We start from the raw sequence: 25635 nt of genomic DNA on the forward strand, positions 1-25635 counted from the left end.
ACTATACAGAGTTTTTATGTAATTTTGAGCAGTTTAGAGCATCTAGAATGTATTTGTTCAGTTCATGAAATGAAAGAAGAGGAATGCTGCTAACTATGTCCCCACAGGTGCCCATTCCTCTCTCCTACCTTTTCCAATGGCTTTTTATCAGATCCCATCACCTTGTGCATCACCTATCTTAGTACATCTCCTACTGTATTTTAATTATTTGTATGTATCCCTTGTATGAAGGCTGAGCACCGAAGAATTGATGCTTTTGAACTGTGGTGTTGGAGAAGACTCTTAGCATCAGAGTCTTTTCCAATGAGTCAACTCTTCGCATGAGGTGGCCAAAGTACAACCAGTTCATCACACTATCTTCACTCAATAGGTGCACAATAATTTTGAATGAATGAATAAAAAATATAAAAACAAATGAATGAATGAAGAGACTGAGTTTCTCTGGTCAGACAGGTAATAAGCCCCAAGAGTCAGATATTGAACCCAGGTCTTCTGATTCCTAGAACCCCTGTCCCCTGCATTAGCAGGCAAATTCTTAACCACCAAGGAAGTCCCAAGTCTGTATGTTTTCAGTGACATGAAACTGAGCCCCGTGTGGGACTTGGATATCTCCTTTCAGAGATAAATTTTGTCCTCTAATGAGAAAGCAGGCTATCAGTAATAAAATCTCATATTTACGATACCTTAGAATTAGGAGGTATTCTGACTTATTGATCCTTACAAACCTGTGAGATGGGTAGGGTGGGTATTTGTATGTCCATTTTGCAGTAGAGGATCTAGTGCATGTTGAGTTCAGGTGATTTGCTTAATATACTGATACATGGCAAACTAGTGTCTACAGCTGAGAGCCTCTGCTGCCTAATCCAGGGCTGTCCCCACTGTTCTCACACTTTTCATAAAACACAGATCTTAACATAAATCATACTTAAGCATTCATGGTTAGCATGGTGGAAATGCATCAAGACTACAAATGGGTCCTATAAGAGGAGTTTGAAAGGGTGCATCTCCTGAGTGCTTTATTCCAGGATGTAGCTTAAAGTGAAAGTGAAGTCGCTCAGTCGTGTCCGACTCTTTGCGACCCCGTGGACTATAGCCCAACAGGCTCCTTCTCCGTGGGATTCTCCAGGCAAGAATACTGGAGTGGGTTGCCATTTCCTTCTCCAAGGATGTAGCTTAGCCAACAACAAAAGGTATCAGAGAAGTGGAGTATAGTAACTGGGAGATCCACTCCCCGTTGGACTTAGGCCCTTCTATCATTGCATAACTAAAAGACCTTTTCAGTTTGTTTGTTTGACATATCAAATTTGAGCTGTCCTATTCGGACCAGGCAAATAAAAGCTTTTCTAAACGCTTTTGTGAAGAATGTAGTTGTATACTTGATCTTCTTTGTAGAGAAAGGTGAGAGTGGGCAAGAGAAACAAGAGCTTCTGTATTATTTGTCACTAAAACAGGATACGTAAAGCTCAGAAACCCCTCCTCCTGCTGCTGCTTCCCGGCAGACTGTCTGGAGAAATCACGGGGGTTGGGGAAAGTAGCTAGCCCAGTGTTACAGAAGCTGGATCCAGAAGCAGGTGACTAAAGAGTATATTAGCATCATTGGGCCTTTCTTGACTGTCCAGTGGTAAAGACTCCAGGCTTCCATACTTCTACACTTCCATTGCAGGGGGTACAGGTTCAATCCCTGGTTGGGGAATAAGATCCTGCATGCCCTGTGGCCCCCAGAGTTAGTTCAGTTCAGTTCAGTTGTCCAGTTATGTCTGACTCTTTGCGACCCCATGGACTGCAGCATGGCAGGCTTTCCTGTCCATCACCAACTCCCAGAGCTTGCTCAAACTCATGTCCACTGAATCGGTGATGCCATCCAACCATCTCATCCTCTGTCGTCCCCTTCTCCTGCCTTCAGTCTTTCCAGAGTTAGTATAGGTGTTTACAAACAATATGCATATACTCTTCCCTTTAAAAAATTTTTACGAATGATAGTATACAGCATCCCATCTTTTTTCATCTCATAATATACCCTGGAGGTCATTCTCTATCAGTGTGTAAGAGCTTCTTCATTGTTTATGGCTACAGAGCAGTCCATTCTATGGAAATAATTTACTTCATCAGTGCCCTGTCAATGAATGTTTAGCTTGTTTTTTCAATATTTTTTGCTGTGAAGGACAGCCCTGCAACAAATAATTTTGTTCATATAACATTTCACATATGTGTCAGATTATCTGTAGAATAGATATTTAGAAGTGAAATAGTAAATGATCAGTGAGAGAGATGAGAAAGTATCATTTCCTTAAAAATATCTTGATTTAAGTAAAGGGCCAAGTATAAGCAGTCTCATCAAAATGATGTTGAACTGAGAACTTGCCAAAAGTCACATCACAATCCTTTTTCTAGTGTTATTCAGTGAAGTATTACTCAGGGTATTATTACATTGTAAAGGGAATGTTATAAACTAAGGACAAAAGGGGACTGTCTCCTAGCTACTTTTACAAGTATTTGCCATGTAGAAGACTAGCTGATTTTTACAGTCCATGTATGGACTGAAAGTGAAAAAAAAGATAAGAGAACCTAATATTTGTCTGTTTATATGTGCTTTTTTTAATGGCTTCCCAGGTGTTTTTTTTTCTTTTTTTGCTGATTGTGGGATGAGTTATAACTTTGTAAAATGGGTGATACCATAAGAATCTCTTGCCTTTTAGAGGAGCTGCTACTGCTACTGCTGCTAAGTCGCTTCAGTCATGTCCAACTCTGTGCGACCCCGTAGACGGCAGCCCATCAGGCTCCGCTGTCCCTGGGATTTTCCAGGCAAGAATAGTGGAGTGGGTTGCCATTTCCTTCTCCAATGCATGAAAGTGAAAAGTGAAAGTGAAGTTGCTCAGTCATGCCCGACTCTTAGCAACCCCATGGACTGCAGCCTACCAGGCTCCTCCGTCCATGGGATTTTCCAGGCAAGAGTACTGGAGTGGGGTGCCCTTGCCTTCTCTGTTAGAGGAGCTAGAGACCTCAAAGCAGACCAAAATTAAATCATCCCCTCCTACCTTCTTGACCAAACCCACTCACCTTCTTCCCTCCCTTCCACACTTCCTTCCTTCTTTCTCTAGGTGTCTTAAGCCGTTTGCAAAATCTGCTCTATAAATAGCAGGTTTCAGCTAGAGCCTCCAGCCTCTTGTTAAATTTCCTATAACCCCTGGGGCAGGAGGAGAAGGGGACAACGGAGGATGAGATGGTTGGATGGCATCACTGACTCGATGGACATGAGTTTGAGCAAGCTCCAGGAGTTGGTGATGGACCGGGAAGCCTGGCGTCCTGCAGTCCATGGGGTCACGAAGAGTCAGACACAGCTGAACCACTGAACTGAACTGAGACAGTACTTAGTAAATACTTCCTGACTGAAGTTTGGGTAGATGTCAATTTGGCTTCAACTTTGCTACCCTCTCAAGGTGACATCTTCATTTTACCTGCACAGTGTGACACACCCTCCAGCCCACTGGTATGCATACTTGATATGATTCAGCAAGAGACAAAAGACGAAGTAAATTATCTTGGAGAGGAGTTTGTGTTTGTGTCTGTGTATGTTTAAGGAAAGGTACACACACACATCAGGCTTCCCTGCTGGCTCAGACAGTACAGAATCTGCCTGCAATGCAGGAGACCTGGGTTTGATTCCTGGGTGGGGAAGATCCCCTAGAGAAGGGAATGGCAACCCACTCCGGTGTTCTTGCCTGGGAAATCCCATGGATAGAGCCCGGCAGGCTACAGTCCATGGGGTCACAAAGAGTCCGGCAACTAACTTAGACTTAGCAACTAACACACACACAGTCCTTCTGGCCGCGGGTGCCATTGTTTGTGCTGCAGTTAAAAAATTGGAGCCTTATTTATTAAGCTACAACAAGTGGTAATTATGGATTTAGACTTGAGAAAGTGAAAGTGTTAGTCGCTTAGTCATGTCCGACTCTTTGTAACCTCATGGACTGTAGCCTGCCAGGTTCCTCTTGTCCATGGAATTCTCCAGGCAAGAATACTGGAGTAGTTAGCCATTCCCTTCTCTAGGGGATCTTTCCCACCCACAGATGGAACCTGAGTCTCCTGCATTGCAGGCAGATTCTTTCCCATCTAAGCCACCAGGAAAGCCTGATTTAGACATACTCAGTAGGAATAACCTACTTATTTTGAGTCTTCAACTCAAAATAAACATGTATTTTTTGATTCCCACAGATCTCATCTTATGTGTATATAATCATAAACATGAATATTAGATGAACACAAACTCTGTCAACTTCTGATTTTAGAATAAAGAAACTTGTCTATGGGCCATGGTTTAAGTACTCATAAATTCTCTGTGGCATAGCTCTGATAATCTCTGTGGGATAGAAGATGACTAGGCTTACTTTTGGACTATAACTCCTGTAGTAAGGTGAGAGGAGTATAGGGCCCAGCATGTAAGTTACCCAGATGGGTCCCATCTTTTCAAATATAAGCTTTTTTAAATGCCAGATTCCCAGGGGAAATTACTGCTAGGGAGTGCCAATGAGATGCCTCACTAGATTTCTTTCTGCCTGTTATTTGGACAACTCGTAAAACGCCCACAAACTTTCCAGAAACTAACCATGAAAAGAGTTTCGTTTATTATGGCTTCAAAAATACCCGAGGTGTATGGTGCTGTGTTATAGCTTAGAATTAAGGGGTAGAGTTAACTTACCTCTTACATATTCTTAAGAAACTTAGAATGTAGAAAATATAAGATGGGCCAAAACATCTTACATTTCAAGGTTGCACTTTGAACAATTTTTTTTCCTTCTCAAAATGCTAATGAAATGTCTTTAGAAATATAAAAACAGGAGAAGGTAACTGTTGTCATGATTTACAATAAATATTTGATCTTCATCCCATTTCTGGCTCTGAGCTAAAACCCTTGGAATTTCCTAAGTGACTAGAGTTGGGTTTCCCTGGTGGTGCTAGTGGTAAAGAACCTATCTGCCAGTTCAGGAGACAAGAGACGGATTCGATCCCGGAATCGGGAAGATCCCCTGGAGAAGGAAATGGCAAGCCACTCCAGTATTCTTGCCTAGAGAATTCCAGGGACAGAGGATCCTGGCGGGCTACAGTCCTTGGGGTTTCAGAGTCAGACACAGGAGAAGCGACTTAAGCACCCATAAGCCACTCAAGCAAATTTTATAAAACTCAAGGAGAAGAGATTGTGGGAGCCTCTGACTTATAGCCAGTGGATCACAAACACAGGCTTACAGTTGACATCTGAAGTGAAGGGCAGTCTTGTGGGACTTTCTAATCTGCATAATCTGATGCTATCTCTGAAAAGATAGAATTGAGTTGAATTGTAGGACACCCCACTAGAGTTAGAGAATTGCTTGGCAGCAGGGAAAACACCCATTAAAATATCTTTTATCATTAGAAAATAGAGATTAAAGAAATCTGAAACTTGGAGACATTTCAAAGACTATAAATGCAGATTGGAATCAAATTGAAGCAAATTACTGACCACCTGATTCAACATGGGTGAAGAACATCCTTCCCTGTGAAGTGCAGTGGATAGGGTTCACTGGCACACCCTAAACACTCCCAAAATGAGAACAACAAAGATTAGAAAGAAAAATTAGCTATGGAGTAGCTATGCATGTGTGCTCAGTCACGTCTGACTCTTGTGACCCAGTGGACCATAGCCCACCAGGCTTCTCTGTCCAGGGGATTTCTCAGGCAAGAATACTTGAGTGGGAAATGGACAAAGGACAAATCAAAAGATTGGAGGGGATTATACCTATGCTAAGTTTAGAAAGAACAGTAGATTGAGAAGTAACAGTAATGACTGTTGATCGAGGGCTTACTGTGCTTGGGCGCTGCACATGGTAGGCAATACTCTCATTGCGGTCGTCACGGAAACTGAGTATCCTGCTGCCTCAGTGAGCTCTTCATAACAATCCCTATGAGGTAGGCTACTTCTATTATTTGATTTTAGAGCGGAGGCCAGAGATATTGAGTAATTCACCCAAGGGCCCACAACCAGCAGGTACAGTTTTACCAGTTAGAGATTGAGTATCACTTCCTTGCATACTTGGAGAGCCGCCATAAAACAGAAAAAGAAAATATCTCTTCTGCCCACAACTTCCTCCTCATGTTTTTTGTTGTTTATTTTTAGTGGTCTATTCAGGATCTCAAGCTGAACTCCCATTTTCAGATAAGCAGGAGCCGATGGTTGGGACAGGCCCTGGAGTGCTCAGCTGGGAGCCAATCTTAATTTCATTAATCACGTTAGGAACTATTCCCACAGTGTGTGAAAGAAACTGCTGTCAAATTCCAAAAATGAGCCATTTTGTATTAAATTTAGTGTTAGCCCAGAAAGTTCTTTGATTATTAGGTGGTTCAGTTCAGTTCAGTTGCTCAGTCGTGTCTGAGTCTTTGTGACCCCATGTACTACAGCACGCCAGGCTTCCCTGTCCATCACCAACTACCAGAGCTTGCTCAAACTCCGGTCCATCGAGTCGGTGATGCCATCCAACCATCTCATCCTCTGTCGTCCCCTTCTCCTCCTGCCTTCAATCTTGCCCAGCAATCAGGGTCTTTTCCAGTAAGTCAGTTCTTCTTACCAAGTGGCCAAAGTATTGGAGCTTCAGCTTCAGCATCAGTCCTTCCAATGAATATTCAGGATTGATTTCCTTTAGGATGGATTGATTGGATCTCCTTGCAGTCCAAGGGACTCTCAAGACTCTTCTCCAACACCACAGTTCAAAAGCATCAGTTCTTCAGTGCTCAGCCTTCTTTATGGTCCAACTCTCACATCCATGTATGACTACTGGAAAAACCATAGCTTTGACTAGACGGACCATTGTCGGCAAAGTAATGTCTCTGCTTTTTAATGTGCTATCTAGGTTAGTCATAACTTTTCTTCCAAGGAGCAAGCGCCTCTTAATTTCATGGCTGCAGTCACCATCTGCAGTGATTTTGGAGCCCGAGAAAATAAAGTCTGTCATTGTTTCCCTTGTTTTCTCATCTATTTGCTATGAAGTAATGAGATTGGATGCCATGGATTGGAATGAAAACTGACCTTTTCCAGTCCTGTGACCACTGCTGAGTTTTTAAAATTTGCTGGCATATTGCATGCAGCACTTTATCAGCACCATATTAGGTGATCCTATGTGTAAATTTTAAGTGATGCTGGACTACCTTTGTGCCCTTTTGGGATATCACAATAAAGAAATGCTTTATTTTAGTTCCTGGTTGAGGCTTAACTTTCTTTCTTTTTAGCTCCCTCGTTTAAATATATTGGGTTGGCAAAAAAGTTCGTTCAGGTTTTTGTAACATCTTATGGAAAAACCCGAACAGACTTTCTGGCCAACCCAGTACAGTCCTTAGATCCTGTGCACTGTATCTATGTCGTCTTGTGCTTGTGCTTATTACCTTAGTTGTGTTTCTAACCCCATGGACTGCAGCCCACCAGACTTCTCTGCCCGTGGAATTTTCCAGGCAAGCATACTAGAGTGGGTTGTCATTTTCTTCTTCAGGGGACCTTCCCGACCCAGGGCTGGAACCCACGTCTCTTGTGTCTCCTGCATTGGCACCTGGGAAGCCCTTATCTATGTTGTTTGTCTTTATAATTCAGAATTTTGGTTCTCAAATTTCAGAATACATAAGAATTGCTATATACTTGGATATATACCTAAATTCTGAGGCCCCATCCCCTGAGAGGAGATTTGGGAGCCTAGAGTGGAGTCTGTAATTTTCATTTTTAGCCAAACTTCTTGAATAATTCTGATTCAGGCCATCCTTAGACCACACTTTGAGAAACTCATGAGTTAGGAGGGTAGTAATTAACATTTATTATTTTCTATGTATGTTATTAGTGTGTCAGTCACTTTCATATGTATCTTTATATTTGGTATTCAAAAAACAGTGAGATTTTATTATCCCAGACTTATGTATATTATTTCCACAAAATTTTAGTAAACCTGTTCTTAGCTCCAAAGATGGCATGGCTTTGTGATAGTCAGTGTCTGACTCCAAGAACCAGGAGGGCTCTTGCTCTTGGTACTTTTGCTTCAGCAAGTTATCTCAGAATTTCTGCTCTTTTCTTTCAAGCTATAATAATTATAAAGGCACAGGTGGGCTATAATCCATACATTGCCTGAGAATACCTCAGATTGTTGAATCAGTGGTTGGGAGTGATGACTCTGTGACAACATTCACCATTTGAAAGTTCACACAGAGGCATAATAATCAGAAGTGTTCTGGTATTTTAAAGGAGTAGAATAAATGGTGACTTTTTATTGGTGACATTGTTATGAGTTAGCTGTTTCAAAGTTCTGTTTTTGACACTGAAAATTTATAGTAGAACAGCATCTGGGACTTTTGTTAATTTCAGTGGGATGCTGAAATACAGCCTGGAGCTCAGGCTATATGGAAATCCATTTACTTAGACCCACACAGAGACAAAGCAGCCTAGAATACTGCAGTTAAGCGTTTTAACACAAGGCACAACTACTCTGGAGGTGGATAACAAATAGATTTAGCTCCTCCTCAACAACTTAATGGACTTGCCTGGTGACTCGGGCAGTAAACAATCTGTCTACAAAGCAGGAGAACAGTGAAGTTGCTCAGTCGTGTCCGACTCTTTGTGATCCCATGGACTGTAGCCAACCAGGCTCCTCTGTCCATGGAATTTTCCAGGTAAGAGTACTGGAGTGGGTTGCCATTTCCTTCTCCAGGGGATCTTCCCAACCTAGGGATCGAACCCAGGTCTCCCACGTTGCAGGCAGACATTTTACCGTCTGAGCTACTAGGGAAGCCTAGTAGCAGGAGACCCAGGTTCAATTCCTGAGTCAGGAAGATTTCCTGGAGAAGGGAATGGCTACCCACTCCAGTAATCTCACCTGAAGAATTCCTTTAATGCGCTTTACAGACTTGCCCAGGCCCTTGGATAATTTGATGTTGGTTTACCCTGAGTATATATAGGCAGTATTCATTTCTTTCTCCCGATAAAAATAGGTCTGTGTTTCTTTCCAAGCTCCCTAAAAACTACAACTTTGTTTCCTTATCTCAGTCTGCCAGGATTGCCTCCAGAAAGTAAATAGCTACCTTTGTTTTTTGTTTGTTTTGTTTCCTTTTGACTGGGGGGGGGCGGGGTTCCTCCTTTACTAGCCAGCGATTGAACTCATTCCCCCTGCAGTGAAAGCATAAAGTCTTAAGCATTGGACAACCAGGGAAGTCCCTAACACCTTTATGTTGAGAGACAAGGACAGAAGAGTTGGGTGAAAGTCCAGTGATATGAGTAATAAAGTGATCACTGGACTTGAGGTCAGAATCTGGATTCTAATTGCTGACTGCCACCTGACCTTGACTAGTCAGTTAACCTCTTGTACCTCTATTTTCCAGCTATAAAAGTAAGTAGCTGTTCTTGTTTAATCCAGTCCTATCTTTCGCATGCAGTTAGGTCTAGCAACATACTACACTGTGCTTGCTCAGCAGGAAAACCTGAGAATGTGATGGAAAGAAAGTTTACTATTGATTGGACCCAGACTCAGAAGCATTCAGTCAACGAGTATTTATTGAATACCAAGGTAAATGGTATATTAGACTCCACCTAGTCTAAAGTAGGCCTTACCATGCATGCCATGAACAGGATGTGAGTAGCTTTCTTCAGCCTCGTTATTGAGCACTCATAGAACATAACCCACAAAGTAATAATCATGCTTTTATGTATGTTACACGGTCTTTTCCTCTCAGTATTTCTTACCATTCATTATCTTATTTTAATGATACAAAAGCCCTGAAAAGGAACAAGACAGATTTTATCTCATTCCCCTGACTTTCAGATGAGATGCCTAAACTCAGAGATCAAAAATGGTTCTCAGAGACTACCCAAGTGGTGCAATGGTTACGACTCTGTGTTTCCAAATCAGGGGCTGTAAGTTCAATCCCTGGCTGGGGAACTAAGATTCCGACATGTCATGAAGTATGACCAAAAAAAAAAAAGTGGTTCTCGAAGAAGTAGGGTGATTCTGCCTCAAGGGGATATTTGGCAAAATCTGGAGATATTTTTGGATTGTCACAGCTGGGATAGTGCTTCTGTCACTTAGTGAGTAAAGGCTTGGAATACTTAAACTTCCTACAGTGCACAGGACAGCTCAAAAAGAATTGTTCAGCCCCAAATGTCGCTGAGATCAAAATTGAGAAACTGACATTGGCGTTTTACTTCCAAAGAATACAGAGTGATGGAGTTGGATGAAGCAGAAATCCAGGTCTTGAACTCAGTCTAGTATATTCTCCACTGCCCTTAGCATTAAAAACTGGAGTCACATAAATTCTGGATTTATTGCTAGTGTCTTGTGGAGTGAAAAGTGGGATTTGTCAAATATCATGGCTGAAGATTTCCATGTTTAGTATAGATTGTATAACCCAATAACAGTCCACTAGGCACATGCTGTCCAGGGAGCTTAGTCTACCTTCGTCATATTTTTCACCTTACTGAGAACCTACCAAATCTGAGTAAGTTACCCAAATGCTATTGAAATCTGAATGCAGCCCCTTTAACAGGCTCTGCATAGTACCGACTGCCTATCGAAAGACTCATGAGACTTTTATAGGAAATGTCACCAAGCTACTCAGAGAGAAAGTAGCAGAGCCAAGATTTGAATCTTACCTGACTCATGCTGTTAACAATATTCTGTAAGCTTAACTCCCTCCTACAGAAGTGGACCTGCTCTTACAACCCAAGGTCGTCCTTGTAGAGTATTCTTCAGTTTTTGCCCCTCAAACCATTAAATAAGCCAGAAATTAGAAGGTTCGTCTAATCCTTTGGAAGTTTTAACAGATGTCTTTTTGGATTTGGGGAAATTAAAGGATTATGGCCCATGGCTCTGTAAGGAATTTGTTATTTTCCATCTGTGAACGCCTCACAGGAAGCTAGAGCAGAAAATATTATTAGGTAAGAACAAATAAAGGCCAGTTATTCTACACAGCAAAGTATTCTATTAAAATACAAATCTGGTCACATCCCTCCCCTGCTTATTACCCTAAATAGCTTCCAGCTGCCCTTGGAGTAAAGTTTAGTCTGCTCTAAATGACCTGTAAGGCCTTCTTCACCGTACCCCTTTTGCCTGTCTTCAGCCTCACAGGCTTCTCTTCCTCGTACTCACTGTGTTCTATTCATACGGACCTTGAATGGCCTTGATTCTTTTCTTGCCTCAGGGGTGCTATTCTCTGCCCATCTACCCATCTCCAGTAATTTTCAGTCTGCCTGAATGTTACCTTAAGAGGGCTTCTCTGTTCTCTCTTCTGCCTACCCCTGCTTCATCTAAGTTAGCTTACTGTTATTCTCCTACCACAGTACCATGTGTATTTCCAACTATATACTTAAACACATTTACTTATTTACATATTTGAGTTTCCTCCTCTAGGGTAAGTTTTGCAAAAGGAAGAATCTTGTCTTTTGCGCCTGGATCCTTGTAAGTAGATATAAAACCTACATGGGTTTTGTAAGAATTAAATACATTTTGAGTGAATGAATATTTTGTCCAGTGTTCTTCCAGGTGCAGTAAGGAGGTATGAATTAGTAACTTGCCCTCTAAGAACTTTGCTGTGTGTATATGGTGTTTTTTATCTTGTATTTTAAGAACTGTAAGTCAAATGTTCCATAAGAGAAGATTGCTAACAATATCCAATAAAAAGCAATTTCTTCTGTCAGGAATTCAAGGAAAACCTCATAGATATTTTAACTTTATCCTACTTCTGGCTTTCCTTGTGGCTCAGCTGGTAAAGAATCCACCTGCAATGCGGGAGGCCAGAGTTTGATCCCTGGGTTGGGAAGATCCCTTGGAGAAGGGAAAGGATACCCACTCCAGTATTCTGGCCTGGAGAATTCCATGGGCTGTATAGTCCATGGGGTAGAAAGAGTCAGACACGACTAAGCGATTTTCACTTCACTTCACTTACTTCTGACACATTTTAAGTGTACTGTAAATGTTGAATAATTAACAATAGGATTTTCACATATTCAGAAGATGGGACGGGGACTGCTGAGCCAGAAAAGCGTACAGCTATCAAAGTACTAAATTTATTCAGGAAGAGTGAATGGATGACTTTCACTGGAATATCTGAATGTAGAGAGGATTAGATTGGGGTAAGGCTGGGAAGGAAATCTGTAACAGAGACATAAGTAAATGCCAGTGAAAGTGAAAGCCACTTAGTTGTGTCTGACTCTTTGGGTCCCCATGGACTGTATCGTCTATGGGATTCTCCAGGCCAGAATACTGGAGTGGGTAGCCTTTCCCTTCTCCAAGGGATCTTCCCAACCCAGAGACTGAACCCAGGTCTCCGCATTGCAGGTGGATTCTTTACCAGCTGAACCACAAGGGAAGCCCAGGAATAGTGGAGTGGGTAGCCTATCCCTTCTCTAGCGTTTCTTTCCAACCCAGGAATCGAACCAGGGTCTTCTGCGTTGCAGGTGGATTCTTTACCAACTGAGTTATCTGGGAAGCCCCAAATGCCAGGTAGTGGACATAAAATAAATGATGAGCAGGGTGAGGTGAAGAAAGATACTTCTGTGTTTCTTTGCAGACAGATTAGTTCGTGGGAGTAAAACCTAAAATGCAAATCACGGTTTGAGAAATACATGCAAATAGTATCTGGATACTGGTTTCACTGGAACTACTGGTTCTATTATCAACACCATCACCAAAAAACAGCAAAATGCAGCTCCTCTGAAACCCCTCCTGTGCTTGGTTTGGCTGGAAAGAGTGTTTGCATCCTTATATTTCTGGAATGGAAACATCCTGAGGGGTGCTAAAACAGTTGTTACAGAATTTGGTTGTTACGGAATAGCTGTATCTGATGACTTCTAAAAGCCTTCCAGACTTTTTTTTTTTTTGTGGGGAGAGGCATGCTGTGTGGCACAAGGATCTTAGTTCTCCAACCGGGGGTTAAACCCATGTCCCCTACAGTGGAGCAGGGGAAGCATGGAGTCTTAACTGCTGGACCACCGTGGAAGTCCTAAAGCCCTTCCAATTCTTAGTGAGGTTTCTGTGACCCACAAATTGAGAGGCAGGGCACTAGGTTTTATTTTGAGGTGGTCTGCTGATAGATGGAGAGATGGCTCGTTCATCTCTTTCTAGGTCTGCTTGTTGAAGCCAGACTTCTCTCCTTAGCTGAGTCAGGAGGCTAAGCATCCAAGGGGAGTTTGTTAAATGTCTGCAGTTGATGAAGATGAGGACTTGGAGAAACACTCCATTCAACTGTTTCTCTTACATCTTCTCAACAGTGTTCTATCAGGTGATGACTAAAACAGACAGATTGAAAGAGCATTAAAAAAAAAGGGGGGGGGGATATTTGAGACCTAGTCTCAGTTGGAGTCATGAGGAAAGGCACATTGTGCAATGAATGGTCTGAGGTTTTAGAACTAGACCTTACAAGAGGTGGAAGATGTGTTGCCTTTAGAGATTGTAAGGATGGGCCTTGCAGACTAAAGAAACAATGTCAGAAGACACCAGACAGCAAAGTGTGGTAAGAGTAGAAACTGGGCTAATTAGACTTGTTCGCCTGAAACACAAAGTACCTGTAGGCCGAAAGGTAGGTTGAGGCCTTCATTTTAAAGATCTATGATCTTAGAACAAGGAGGTTACTAGACAGTGGAGAGGCTGGTAGGCAGTGGAATGCTGGGGACAGATAAGTAGAGCCATGCTTTAGGTAGATTGGTCATTGATGTGTCACATAGGATGAACAGAGAGCAGAAGTACCATGAGGAAAAACCCATGTTTGTAAGAGAGTGATTGTGAAAACCAGAGGCAGGCTGAGTGAATCTTCTTATTTATTTGGATTAGGGAAAGTGATCAAAATTTGACACTGAATAAATAGTAAGGCAGATTTAACAGAGAATAATCCCTGGCCTAGGAGTGAGGATACATAAGTTCTTGCCAGGGTACTTCCACAACTTTCTAGAATAACGTTGAACAGGTTGCTTAAACTTTCCATGTCTTGGGCTTCCCTGGTGGCTGAGCAGTAAAGAGTCTGTCTGCCAATACAGGAGAAGCAGGAGGAGAAGCAGGTTTGATCCCTGGGTCAGGAAGATTCCATTCCCCTGGAGAAGGAAATGGCAGCCCACTCCAGTATTCTTGCCTGGGAAATCCCATGAACAGAGGAGCCTGGCAGGCTACAGTCCGTAGGGGTTGCAAAGAGTTAGACACGACTGAGTGACTAATACTTCCACTTTTCACTTTCTGTGCCTTGGTTCCTCTGAAACAAGAAGAGATGCTATGAGGATTTGTTGTTGTTCAGTCAGTCAGTAAGTTGTGTCCGAATCTTTGTGACCCTGTGGACTGCAGCACGCCAGGCTTCCCTGTCCCTCACTATCTCCTGGGGTTTGCTTCAACATCAGTCTTTCCAGTGAATATTCAGGGTTGATTTCCTATAGGATTGACTGGTTTGATCTCCTTGCTGTCCAAGAGTCTCTCAAGAGTCTTCTCCAATACCACAGTTCGAAAGCATCAATTCTTTGGCACTCAGCCTTCTTTAGGGTCCAACTCTCACACCTGTCCATGACCACTGGAAAAACCATAGCTTTGGCTATATGGACCTTTGTTGGCAAAGTAATGTCTCTGCTTTTTAATGTGCTGTCTAGTTTTGTCATAGCTTTCCCTCCAAGGAACAAGCATCTTTTAATTTTGTGCCTGCAGTCATCATGTGCAGTGATTTTGGAGCCCAGGAAAATAAAATCTGCCACTGTTTGCATTTTTTTCCCCATATATTTGCCATGAAGTGATGGGACTGGATGCCATGATCTTAGCTCTTTGAATGTTGAGTTTTAAGCCAGCATTTTCACTCTCCCCTTCCATTTATCAGGCGGTTCTAGTTCCTCTTTACTTTCTGCCATTAAGGTGGTATCATCTGCATTGGGTATTTTAAAAATAAGTTTGTCCTTAGCATGCTTTCTCTTCAAAATGATAAGCCTCTATTATTATATAGCTGTATAATTTGTCTTATAATCAGTTCCTCCAGGACAAACAGGCTTCTCATCTCCTTTGCTCAGCCTGAGCAGATTAACCATTGTTGAGTGGAGATGTAGAAAGATAAAGTTTATGATAGAAGGGGGTGACCTTGAATCCCCTTTCTTGTCTTATTCTGATTAGAATCAAATCATGGGTTTGCTTTCTGTCTTTTCCGTAGATAGTTAGAATGAGAGTCACAGGGCAGCTCCTGAGTGGTCATTCTTAGCCAAGAATTTCAGTGTAAAAGATCTACTGCTGCTAATTCATAGCTCTTTTGTTCTTCTAAAAACTTTCAGTCCATGTAGCCTTTCTTGTTTGCCTAGATCACTGTGTGTGTGCTTAGTCACTCCGTTGTGTTTGACTATTTGCAACCCCAAGGACTGTAGCCTGCCTCTGTTCATGGGGATTCTCCAGGTGAGAACACTAGAGTGGGTTGCCATGCCCTCCTCCAGGGGATCTTCCCAACCCAGGGATTGAACCCAGGTCTCCCGTATTGCAGGACAATTCTTTACCACCTGAACCACCAGGGAATTGGCCACTCATAAATGGAGGCCCTTTAAGTTTTAAATGTAACCATTTGAAGTAGTTTTCGCCTTTGTCTCTGGCCACTGGTTACTATTGATGCATCCGATTAGTCTGATGCATGAGTGGTACAGCCACATAGACTCTGCTATCGCTTGAGTGTGTAGAGTGTAGTTTGGTTTCTTTCCACAAAAAGTGCTTTCAAGGAATCCTGCAACAGACTTATCTTTGCTATTGTTACTTCTTATGTTCCCTTAAGATCGTTATTACTGAGACCTTGTTCAAGGGTGTGCATGGTAGCCAGACTTAGATCGCAAAATGGCTTAGGCCTAAAATGGCTTCTCTTATATCTAAAGGCTAAACCTGCTTCTTGTCCTCAGGGGCCTCCTGTGCTGCAGCGAAGAGCCAGTTTTGTCTCTACGATGGATCTGTTTCCTTGACTTTAACTTTTGTTTTGTGTTGCTTTTGTTATTATGTTGTTAGTTACTCAGTTGTGTCCAACTCTTTGCAACCCCAAGGACTGTAGCTGTCAGTGGGATTCTCCAGGCAAGAATATTGGAATGGGTTGCCATGCCCTTCTCCAGGGGATCTTCCTGACCCAGGGATCGAACCCTGGTCTCCTACACTACAGGTGGATTCTCTGAGCCACCAGGGAAGCCCCTTTATTATGATGGTACATAATGACCTGCCTTGGGGAAGACTGCACCTCTGCTAGAAAAGATTGATACATCACCTCTGGAGGATGGCCATTCCAGGAGATATTTGCAAGATAATGGTCTTTACTTCCTCAACTCCTACCTGCCTCTGTCCTATAAGGAACCTGGCATCCAGACCCAGACAAGATGGTTATTTTGAGACATTAGTATACTATCTTTGTCAGCCAGCTTTCCCAATAGAATTGTATTCCTTGCCTCAATCTTCTGGTTAATTGGCCTGTCCAGCAGTGAGCAGACCGAGCTTGGACTCAGTAACACCTACACTATCTGTTTACAGTAGAGCTCACTTTGGAATTATCAACAAAGGCACAAACTTAGAAGAGAAAATGGTAGCTTTAGGTTTTGTTTGTTTTTGGTACTCTGCCTCACAGCATATGGGATCTTAGTTTCCTGGCCAGGGATCACATCTGTGTCCCCTGCATTGGAAGCTAAAGTCTTAACCACTGAACTGCCAGGGAAGTCCTGGTAGCCTTAGTTTTATTGAAATTTTTTTAAAGGATAAAATCTAGGTTTTCTTTCTTTCCTTTTCATTTTTTTTTATTTTTAGTGGTAAGGACTTCCCTGGTGGCTTAAATGGTAAAGAATCTGCTTACAATTCAGGAGACCCAGGTTTGATCCCTGGGTGGGAAAGATGCCCTGGAGAAGGAAATGGCAACCCACTCCACTATTCTTGGGTTTTCCTGGCGGCTCAGATGATAAAGAATCCGCCTGCAATGCAGGAGACCTGGGTTCAATCCCTGAGTTGGGAAGATCCCTGGAGGAGGGCATGGCAACCCACTCCACTATTCTTGCCTAGAGAATCCCATAGACAGAGGAGCCTGGCGGGCTTTAGTCCATAGGGTTTGCAAAGAGTCAGACATGACTGAGCGACTAGCACAGTGTTGGTGGTGGGGTTTTGGAAATTATTCTCTGGCGTTCTGTCTTTATGTGAAGTCGCTCAGTCGTGCCCGACTCTTTGTGACCCCGTGGACAGTGAGTGGCCTGCACCAAGCTCCTCCGTCCATGGGATTTTCCAGGCAAGAGTACTGGAGTGGGTTGCCATTTCCTTCTCCAGGGAATCTTCCCGACCCAGGGATCGAACCCAGGTCTCCCGCATTGTAGACAGACGCTTTACCGTCTGAGCCACCAGGGAAGCTACAATTATAGCACGTGCCCTATCCCCTCCCATCACCTGCCAAATTTAACCTGGGCAGAACTCTGTGATTTTAAGGTCTTTACCATTTCCTTTTTCTTATTGGCCTGACTTATTTTCTTGCTGCCTCTACTGTCTCATTTTCCTAAACTGTTATTTAATACATTGATATGGCAGAACTCTGGGAGTCAAAAATTTTTGCCAGTTCTGGCTAGAACCTGTGTATAAACTTAAGATTTACTCACGCCTAATACTCTTTGTAAATGAAATTAGTTTAAGTATCCTTATGATTAACTGCACTCCAAGAAGGATACAGGCCAAGGAAAGAGAGTTAAAATATCCAAAGCATGGTGTGGTTATATTCAAACAGTTATGCCCACATTTCTGTCAGTCAAGTTGGAGTAAAAATGTGAGGCCAGGGCCTAGAGTATGAGTGAAACAACATCATAGCCATCAAGGGAAAGGGCCTTCCCCATTTATATTCATCAAATTGTATTTCCCTTCCCTAGAAACCACTACATTTTTTTTCTAAACAACTTCAGTATATTGGCCTGAAATGTCAGGCTATAGAGAGGCATCAAGGCCTGTTTTGTTACTGCATTATATCAAGATCTCTCCTTTATTGCTACGTTCCTTTGCCACTTCCTGCAAACAGCATAAGTGCAGCAGGATTCATAAAAGATCATGTTAGTTACTCAGTCGTGTCCAGCCCTTTGCGACTCCACGGACTATAGCCCACCAGGCTCCTTTGTCCATGGAATTCTCCAAGCAAGAATACTGGAGTGGGGAGCCTTTTCCTTCTCCAGGGTATCTTCCCAACCCAGGGTTCCAACCCAGATCTCCTGTATTACAGGCAGATTGTTTATCATCTGAGCCATGTATAGGAAAATTTCAAAGTTCTCTTATAGAGGCACTTGAAACAAACCCAGAGTCATTCCTCAGAATATCTGCTGACCCCATACAGGTCATGAAAAGGCAGGATTAGTCCAATTAAACTTGTTGTTGCTTAATCACATGAACGTAGTCCATATGCAGGAACCCTTGTTTACGGTAGTGCATTGTCTTTGATGTTGAATTTCCCCTGTCTATGCTTGCCAAAAGCTTGTATCATCAATCATAACTATTGACTCCAGAAAGCAGAAGAGTGACTAGATAGAGTTCCCTTTGTTAAATGTTTTTACAAATCTAAAAAAGAACATGACCCTAATCATTTTAAGAATAAAAGCTTTCTTCCTTATCATGAAAGTCAGGAAAGACTGGTAGCAGTCTCCAAAAGAATTATCTGAGGCTCCGGATTACATCCGACTGAGCTGGAGGAGAGGGACCATATGGCAGATGTGTGACCACTTCTGTGTAGTCTTTTGTGGGATCTAATCGTAGTCCCTATGGACTATTGTTTCTCATTCACCATTGTGAAATACCAGGAAAATAAAAGAGGATTTAAAGTTTAAGGTCAGTGCTAAGACTCAGAATGGGCATCAGAATTTAACCTGCTCGCTAGTTCCCTATCTTCTGTCTATAAATTGATATATATTTTGCTAGAGATGCTAGATTTTGCAAAAAATATTCTGGCCCTCTAAGCTTTAGAGTGCATGTGTTTGGGAGCAGTGTTGGCAGGAACAGAGGAAGCTTCTTTTTGATGATTCTCAAAAGTAGACTGAGAAGGAATTAGATCCTTGAATCCAAGGAAGTTTTGAAACCTATTTTTATAAAGACGGCACCATACTTATTAAATGGGGAAAAGGGGAAGGTAGGAAATGCAAAGCTATGTGGGATTCAGTGGTGGTGTTGTTCCGTCATGTCTGACTCTTTGTGATGCCATGGACTGCAGCACACCAGGCTTCCCTGTCCTTCATCTCCCAGAGCTTACTCAAATTCATGTCCATCGTCGGTGATGCCGTCCAACCAGTTGTCCTCTGTCATCCCCGTCTCCTCCTGCCTTCAGTCTTTCCCAGCATCAGGTTATTCAGTTTAGGATGTGTCATTCATTCTAATAGTATTCCAACCAATACAAGCAAGTTGGCATATAGCCAACCTCAAGTACGCCGCTGAGCATGAATGTTCCCTGGAAACTGAATAGTGTAAAGCCTTCCAAAGAAATAAGCTTCTCACCTATTTTTATATGAACTAAGTTTCATAGAAATTCATACTTGATTTTTTTCTCTCGCCAAATCCTAGACCGCTTCTGATCTATTTTCTTAAAGAGCAAAGAAGTTTTCTATGCTAGACAAGAGAGCTTTTATGAACCATCCACATGTGTTGATAGTCATTTTGTGGCCTCGGGAGAGAGGATAGGTAGAAAGGGTTTGAAAGTGGTCTTAGCTAGAATACTCTGCAAGAGAGAAGCTAACAGAAAGCTGACTTTTAGGATTCTACTATAAGAAATCCACTATGGGCTTTCCTGGTAGCTCAGTGGTAAAGAGTCCACTTGCTAATGCAGGAGACGGGGATTCGGGGAAGATCTCACAGGCCATGGAGCATCGAAGCCCTTGAGCCACAACTCCTGAAGCCCACGTGCTCTGGAGCCTGTGCTCCACAATGAGATGCCTGAGTAGCAGAGCTGGAGAACAGCCCCTTCTCTCCACAGCTAGAGAAAAGCCTGCACAGCAACAGACCCCCAGCGCAGCCAAAAATAAATAAATTAATTAAATTATTTAAAAAAAAAAAAAAAAACAAGAAATCCATTGTGAGAGTTTGCTGGTGGTTCAGTAGTTAGCATTCAGTGCTTCCACTATTGGAGGCTTGGGTTCAATCCCTGGTCGGGGAATTAAGATCTTGTGAGTCACATGATGAGGTCAAAAAAATAAAAGTAAAAGAAAAAAAAAGAAATTAATTGTCTATTGACAGTGGAAGGAAATAGATTCGGTTCCTGCTCTGTTCTCTAGTATATTTCAGTGTGAAATATATCCTACAAGGTGATACTTCAAAACAGGTGCATAACTTGAAAGACGTTCTTAAGACTTGGACATATAGAATACTGATACATCTGAAGAGATTTGATTAAGTACTTTCATTAAATAGGTGTCTCTGATTGGCAGTGAGATGCCTGGACAATTAGGGACCCGTGGGTCTTCAAAAGAAACACAGTGAAAGGAAGAATATGTGAAAGTTCATGAGGAAAATCAAGGGCACAAATTTTAATTAGTTTCTGATGCTCTCTGTGTTCTTACTTTTTAAGTTGTCCTTCACATTTCATCTTATGCCCCAAACTGAGTTATGACTGTCCCGTCTCCCCTTCTAACTTTAGCCTTGAAGCGCCACGAGGAAGGAGCCTGTCTGCTTCATCTCTGTATGTCCCTCAGTCGCTGACGCCAGAAGGCGCACCACGAGCATTCGTGTATTCTCTCTTGTTGACTATTTTTATGTGTATTCTGTTTTTATTTAAACCATTCACTGTAAATAAACCTTTGTGGACAAAAATCTTACTATGTATCTCTTTGTACCTCTGAGCTGGTCCCCTTATGGCAATGGTATTAACACCCCCAGCCTGTCGAGTTCTCTCATGATGAAGCAGTACAGTATCTGGCATGAAAGTTATTTAAATTCATAGTTGAATTTTGATTATCTGTAATGGATGCTTTGGCATTTCCTTTGCTGGAACCTATTTTTTCAGCTTGCTATCATAGAATCATGGGATAGAAGTTGAAGAGGGGGAAATAAATGGTGGAGTATTTGTGCTTCTGTATCTCAAGTGCGCCTCTCTTCAGCCTCTTGGTAGTCCTGCCATATTCCCGTCTTTCGTTCACAGCGCTAATCACCACACGAAACTGTTCTGTTTACTGTTTCTCCATCCTGCGCTTTGTCTGTCTTATTCACTGTTGAATTATAAGCACTTAGCTCAGAGTTTGGTGAAAGCTGGATAAATATTTATTGATTGGATTAATAAAAGAGGCACACAGGCTGATGAACATGAACACCTACTTGGGATTTCTAAAGAACTCTTTCCTCCACAAATTGGCATTGAGGGACACATAAAGAGAATCCCACCACCTCCCCCTCTGCTCTCTTCACCTTCCCACTCCCCACCCCAGCTACCAGAATTTTTGCTCTTTGAGTAACGTCTTGGATAGACTTTTGCAATAAAACCATTAAGGGGTAGTAAACATAGACACAAGACTGAACGTGCAGTTGTCTAGACTTAATTTAATAGAGAATATCTAATTTATACCTTTTTTTCCCCCATGTTCCCCGGTCTAATGCCCTGCTGATATTGATAGTGTATCAAATTCTGAACACAGTGCTTGCCTAGGGCAGCAGTAGACCTTTCCTTCTAATTTAAATTAGCTGAAGCCTGGTGAGAGTGTATTCGTAATATCCTGACTGAACACAGGCCATCCAATTAGGTGAATTATCTTAAAACTCTTGCTTTTTATCTACTGACATTTGTGATCAGAAAGGCTGTTAAATTTCATCCGTGGCATCAATTTTTGCAAATTATTACAAATTATTTCCTGCCACCCAAAGAAGCTACTTTTCTTCTCATCTCATATTCAAGTTTGAACATACATTGAATGTATCTAGAAGAGCATTGATTCTTCAGAATAAGAGTTAGGTTTCTGATATTGTATAGCTGATTCACTTTGTATTGTATTGTATGGTAGAAACTAACATGACATTGTAAATCAACTATACTTCAATAAAAATGAATTTTTTTAAAAAGAGAGGTTTCTGAAACCCTATGTACAAATCCCTTCTGCCAGAGGACATCCCCTGTTGGTGCAGTTACTCCTCTCTGTGTCTGTAGATAATTAAAAAATAATTCTGAGTAAAATGTTAGGGGAGCATATATTTATTGGCTGAAATCCCACGTAGACTAAGTATTTACCAAGAAACAAGATTTGGGGAATTCCCTGGCAGTCCAGAGACTGGGACTCTGTGGTCCCAGGGCAGGGGACACAGGTTCCATCCCTGGTCAGGGAACTAAGATTCCACGTGCCACACAGTGTGGCCAAAGGAGAAAAACAGGCAAGCTGAAACATTGTGAAGATTAAAAAAAAAAAAATCAAGACTTTGTGTTTTTAATTATTGTATATAATTCTTTTTCTTAAAAGAATCTTCTGCTGACTCAACTTTTCCTGGGAAAATAGGCCGTTCCCACCACATGGGGATGAACATGGATATGAGTGGTGGAGACAACAGCACCATGCCACCTCACCATCACCCGACCACGTCATCGGACCACTCCCACAACCACGTGATGATGATGATGGTAAGTGCCAACGCGAAGGCAGCCCGGGCCCTCCCCCACCCCCCGGGTCATAGAAATGATCAGATTTTAGGACTGCAAGATGACTGTGTTTGTCGTTGTTGTTCAGTCACTAAGTTGTGTCCAACTCTTTGCAGCCCCATGGACTGTAGCACGCCAGGCTTCCCTGTCCTTCATTATCTCCCAGAGCTTGCTCAAACTCACATCCATTGAGTTGGTGATGCCATCCAACCCTCTCGCCCTCTGTGTCCCCTTCTCCTCCTGCCCTCAATCTTTCCCAACATCAGGGTCATTTTCAATGAGTCAGCTGTTCGCATCAGATAGCCAAAGTATTGGAGCTTCAGTTTTAGCATCAGTCCTTCCAATGAATATTCAGGGTTGATTTCCTTTAGGACTGACTGGTTTGACCTCCATGCAGTCCAGGGGACTCTCAAGAGTCTTCTCCAATACTACAGTTCAAAAGCATCAATTGCCTGGTGCTCAGCCTTCTTTATGGTCCAGCTCTTACATCCATACATGACTACTGGAAAGACCATAGCTTTGACTGTATGGACCTTTGTCGGCAAAGTGATGTCTCTGCTTTTTAATACACTGTCTTGGTTTGTGATAGCATTTTTTTTTCAAGGTTAAAGATCAATTTACCGATGAGGAAAAACTAAGGCAGACCTAGAGAAGTCAAGTGATTTGCCCGAGATTATGTGGCAGGTTAATTTCATGGCTATACCAGAATCAATATGGTTCTTTCTTCAGTATATCTTCCTTTCAAAATTGACCCTGGATTAATTTCTTTATGCTTTGTGTAGACGAGAAAAAAGACAGAAGTTGACAGTGAGGGCAAAGGAGAGTACATGCAGAGAAGTGCCTATATTAGTGATACGAAAATGAGGAGAAAGCTTTCCACTTCAATGAATGCCTCTTATTACCCAGAACTGCTGCTTACAAGTGTTCTAAGCTTCTTGACCTGAGATTCTCATGTAGAAACTTCGATTGTTTCTAACTAACATGTTTTGGTTTCCTGGCAGCCTATGACCTTCTACTTTGGCTTTAAGAACGTGGAACTATTGTTTTCCAGTTTGGTGATCAATACGGCTGGAGGTGAGTAAGCCATCAGGTGTTGTTTGAAGGTGACACTCACATGAGAGACAGTGACAAAGAATCTGGAAACCCAGCACCTCTTCCTGCCAGAGTTACTGAGTCGTGAGGGTTGCGATTGTAACCATCTGGTTCCCTATTTCCTACCTGGAAGATAAGGATACACAATGACTATTAGGTCCTACTGTAAACCTCTCTTAAATAACATGTGTATGTTTTAGAGTTTCTGAAACATAATTTAGATACAGGTCGGAGTCTTTTGCAGACCATTGTCTTTCACCCTTTTCCAGAGTGTTTCCTTGTTTGATTGGTCTCAGACGTAAGACTACAGTCAAGTTCGAATGGTATAAGAAGCATTTTATATATACATACCACAAAATAACCCTAGCTTCAAAACTATTAATCGAGTACAGTCTCTTTGGACCCACAAAATCGATTGTTTTGGGAAGAAGGGGAGCATTTAATTCAGGTAGTATGTTAAATCAGTTTTGAAAACATGCACAATTCACAGTGTGAAAGACAGAATTGAAATGCCCATTCAAGAAATAGAGTCACATGCTTTAGAAGGGCAGGCAGGGCACAGTACGGCATGTGGGATCCCAGTCAAGGCTGGAGCCTATGCCCCTACACTGAGAAGTCAGAGTCTTAACAATAAGCGTTTTATTTCTCTTTCACGTATTTTACATTGTGTGTCTCTGTGTGTGAAACTAATTTAATCACATCAAGCAGCCAGACCAAAAGGTTATTGTTGTTCCAATTATTTTTTTGTTATATTAATCAGAAAAGGAGTATATTCTTTAGTAGAGACTGTAGTTTTCACTAACACCGTCTTAGTCCTTCTCTTGCACTCATGGAATATATAACATATATAACATATTCTGGAATTAACAGTAGAGAGTAGCAGTTTTTTGGAATTCCCTGGCAGTCCGGTGATTAGGACATGGCACTTTGACTGCCCAGGGCCTGGGTTCAGTCCCTGGTCAGAGAACTAAGATTCTGCAAGCTGAGTAGCAAGGCCCATTCCCACCCACCTCCACCCCCGTCCCAAAAAAAAAAGAGGAGCAGTTTTTCTACATTCTCTTTCACGCTTGGAGAGCACACCAGCTAAGCATTTTGCATGTTTGACATTACTGCCATCTTTTCCTTTCCTACTTAGAAATGGCTGGAGCTTTCGTGGCAGTGTTTTTACTAGCCATGTTCTATGAAGGACTCAAGATAGCCCGAGAGGGCCTCCTGCGCAAGTCCCAAGTCAGCATTCGGTACAATTCCATGCCCGTCCCAGGACCAAATGGAACCATTCTTATGGAGACACACAAAACTGTCGGGTAAGGAGATTGAACAGATCCAAGTGGAAGTTCTGTACAGCTGAACTAGCCAAATAGCAAAGTGGCTATTTTATTAGCAACAGCCCTTTTCTTGAGTTAATGATTCCATGTCACCTTGATCAGCACTCTGTGGAGGCTTGGGGTTGTGAGTCATTAGGTCGAAAGAGGAATGATAATAACTCTTCTTAGAGTTCATTCTGAATTCTAAGCTCTGGTCACTTTGAAAAAAGGAAAGGAATCATTTTAACATATTAGTCAAATAATAATAAACAAGTTAAAGAAAGAAGTTTCAGGTCAGGGTACAGAAGAATGGCAGAACCCTGTTGATTCCTTTCTATAGAAAGTGGTACCTGCCCACCTCTGGTCTCATTTTGTTATAACACTATGCAAAGGTCTGTATTTCACTTTAGAAAGTATTTGGATGTCTTGGTTTTCCCCACAGATTGGCAAGTGCTTTTTAAAATTCTGTTATAATAGAAACGTAGATCTTAAAGCTAAATTGGAATTCAAGGAATCCTATAGACCAACGTCTTACTCTCAAGTAAGCACAATATTGTTTATTCCAGTAGTACCCATGATTGAGGGCCAACCAGATTGCGACTCATCTAAGCTGACAGAACTAGTGAGTGACAGAGGAGATAAACTGCCAGGTCTCCTG

The 25635-nt window shown here is 42.1% G+C and overlaps 1 protein-coding gene across 1 annotated transcript in view; it reads left to right on the plus strand.

The window, feature by feature from the left end:
- The window catches only part of SLC31A1 (solute carrier family 31 member 1), a 34926-nt gene that overhangs the window by 5563 nt on the left and 3728 nt on the right, over positions 1–25635 (plus strand). Inside the window, exons 2-4 of the mRNA XM_068973803.1 lie at positions 22406–22563; positions 23583–23655; positions 24809–24977. Of these exons, the coding sequence (XP_068829904.1) occupies positions 22456–22563; positions 23583–23655; positions 24809–24977 (350 nt within the window). The 5' untranslated portion in view covers positions 22406–22455. The remainder of the gene's footprint in view (positions 1–22405; positions 22564–23582; positions 23656–24808; positions 24978–25635) is intronic.

This window comes from Capricornis sumatraensis, chromosome 6 (assembly GCF_032405125.1).
Source record: "Capricornis sumatraensis isolate serow.1 chromosome 6, serow.2, whole genome shotgun sequence".
NCBI classification, from domain to species: domain Eukaryota; kingdom Metazoa; phylum Chordata; class Mammalia; order Artiodactyla; family Bovidae; genus Capricornis; species Capricornis sumatraensis.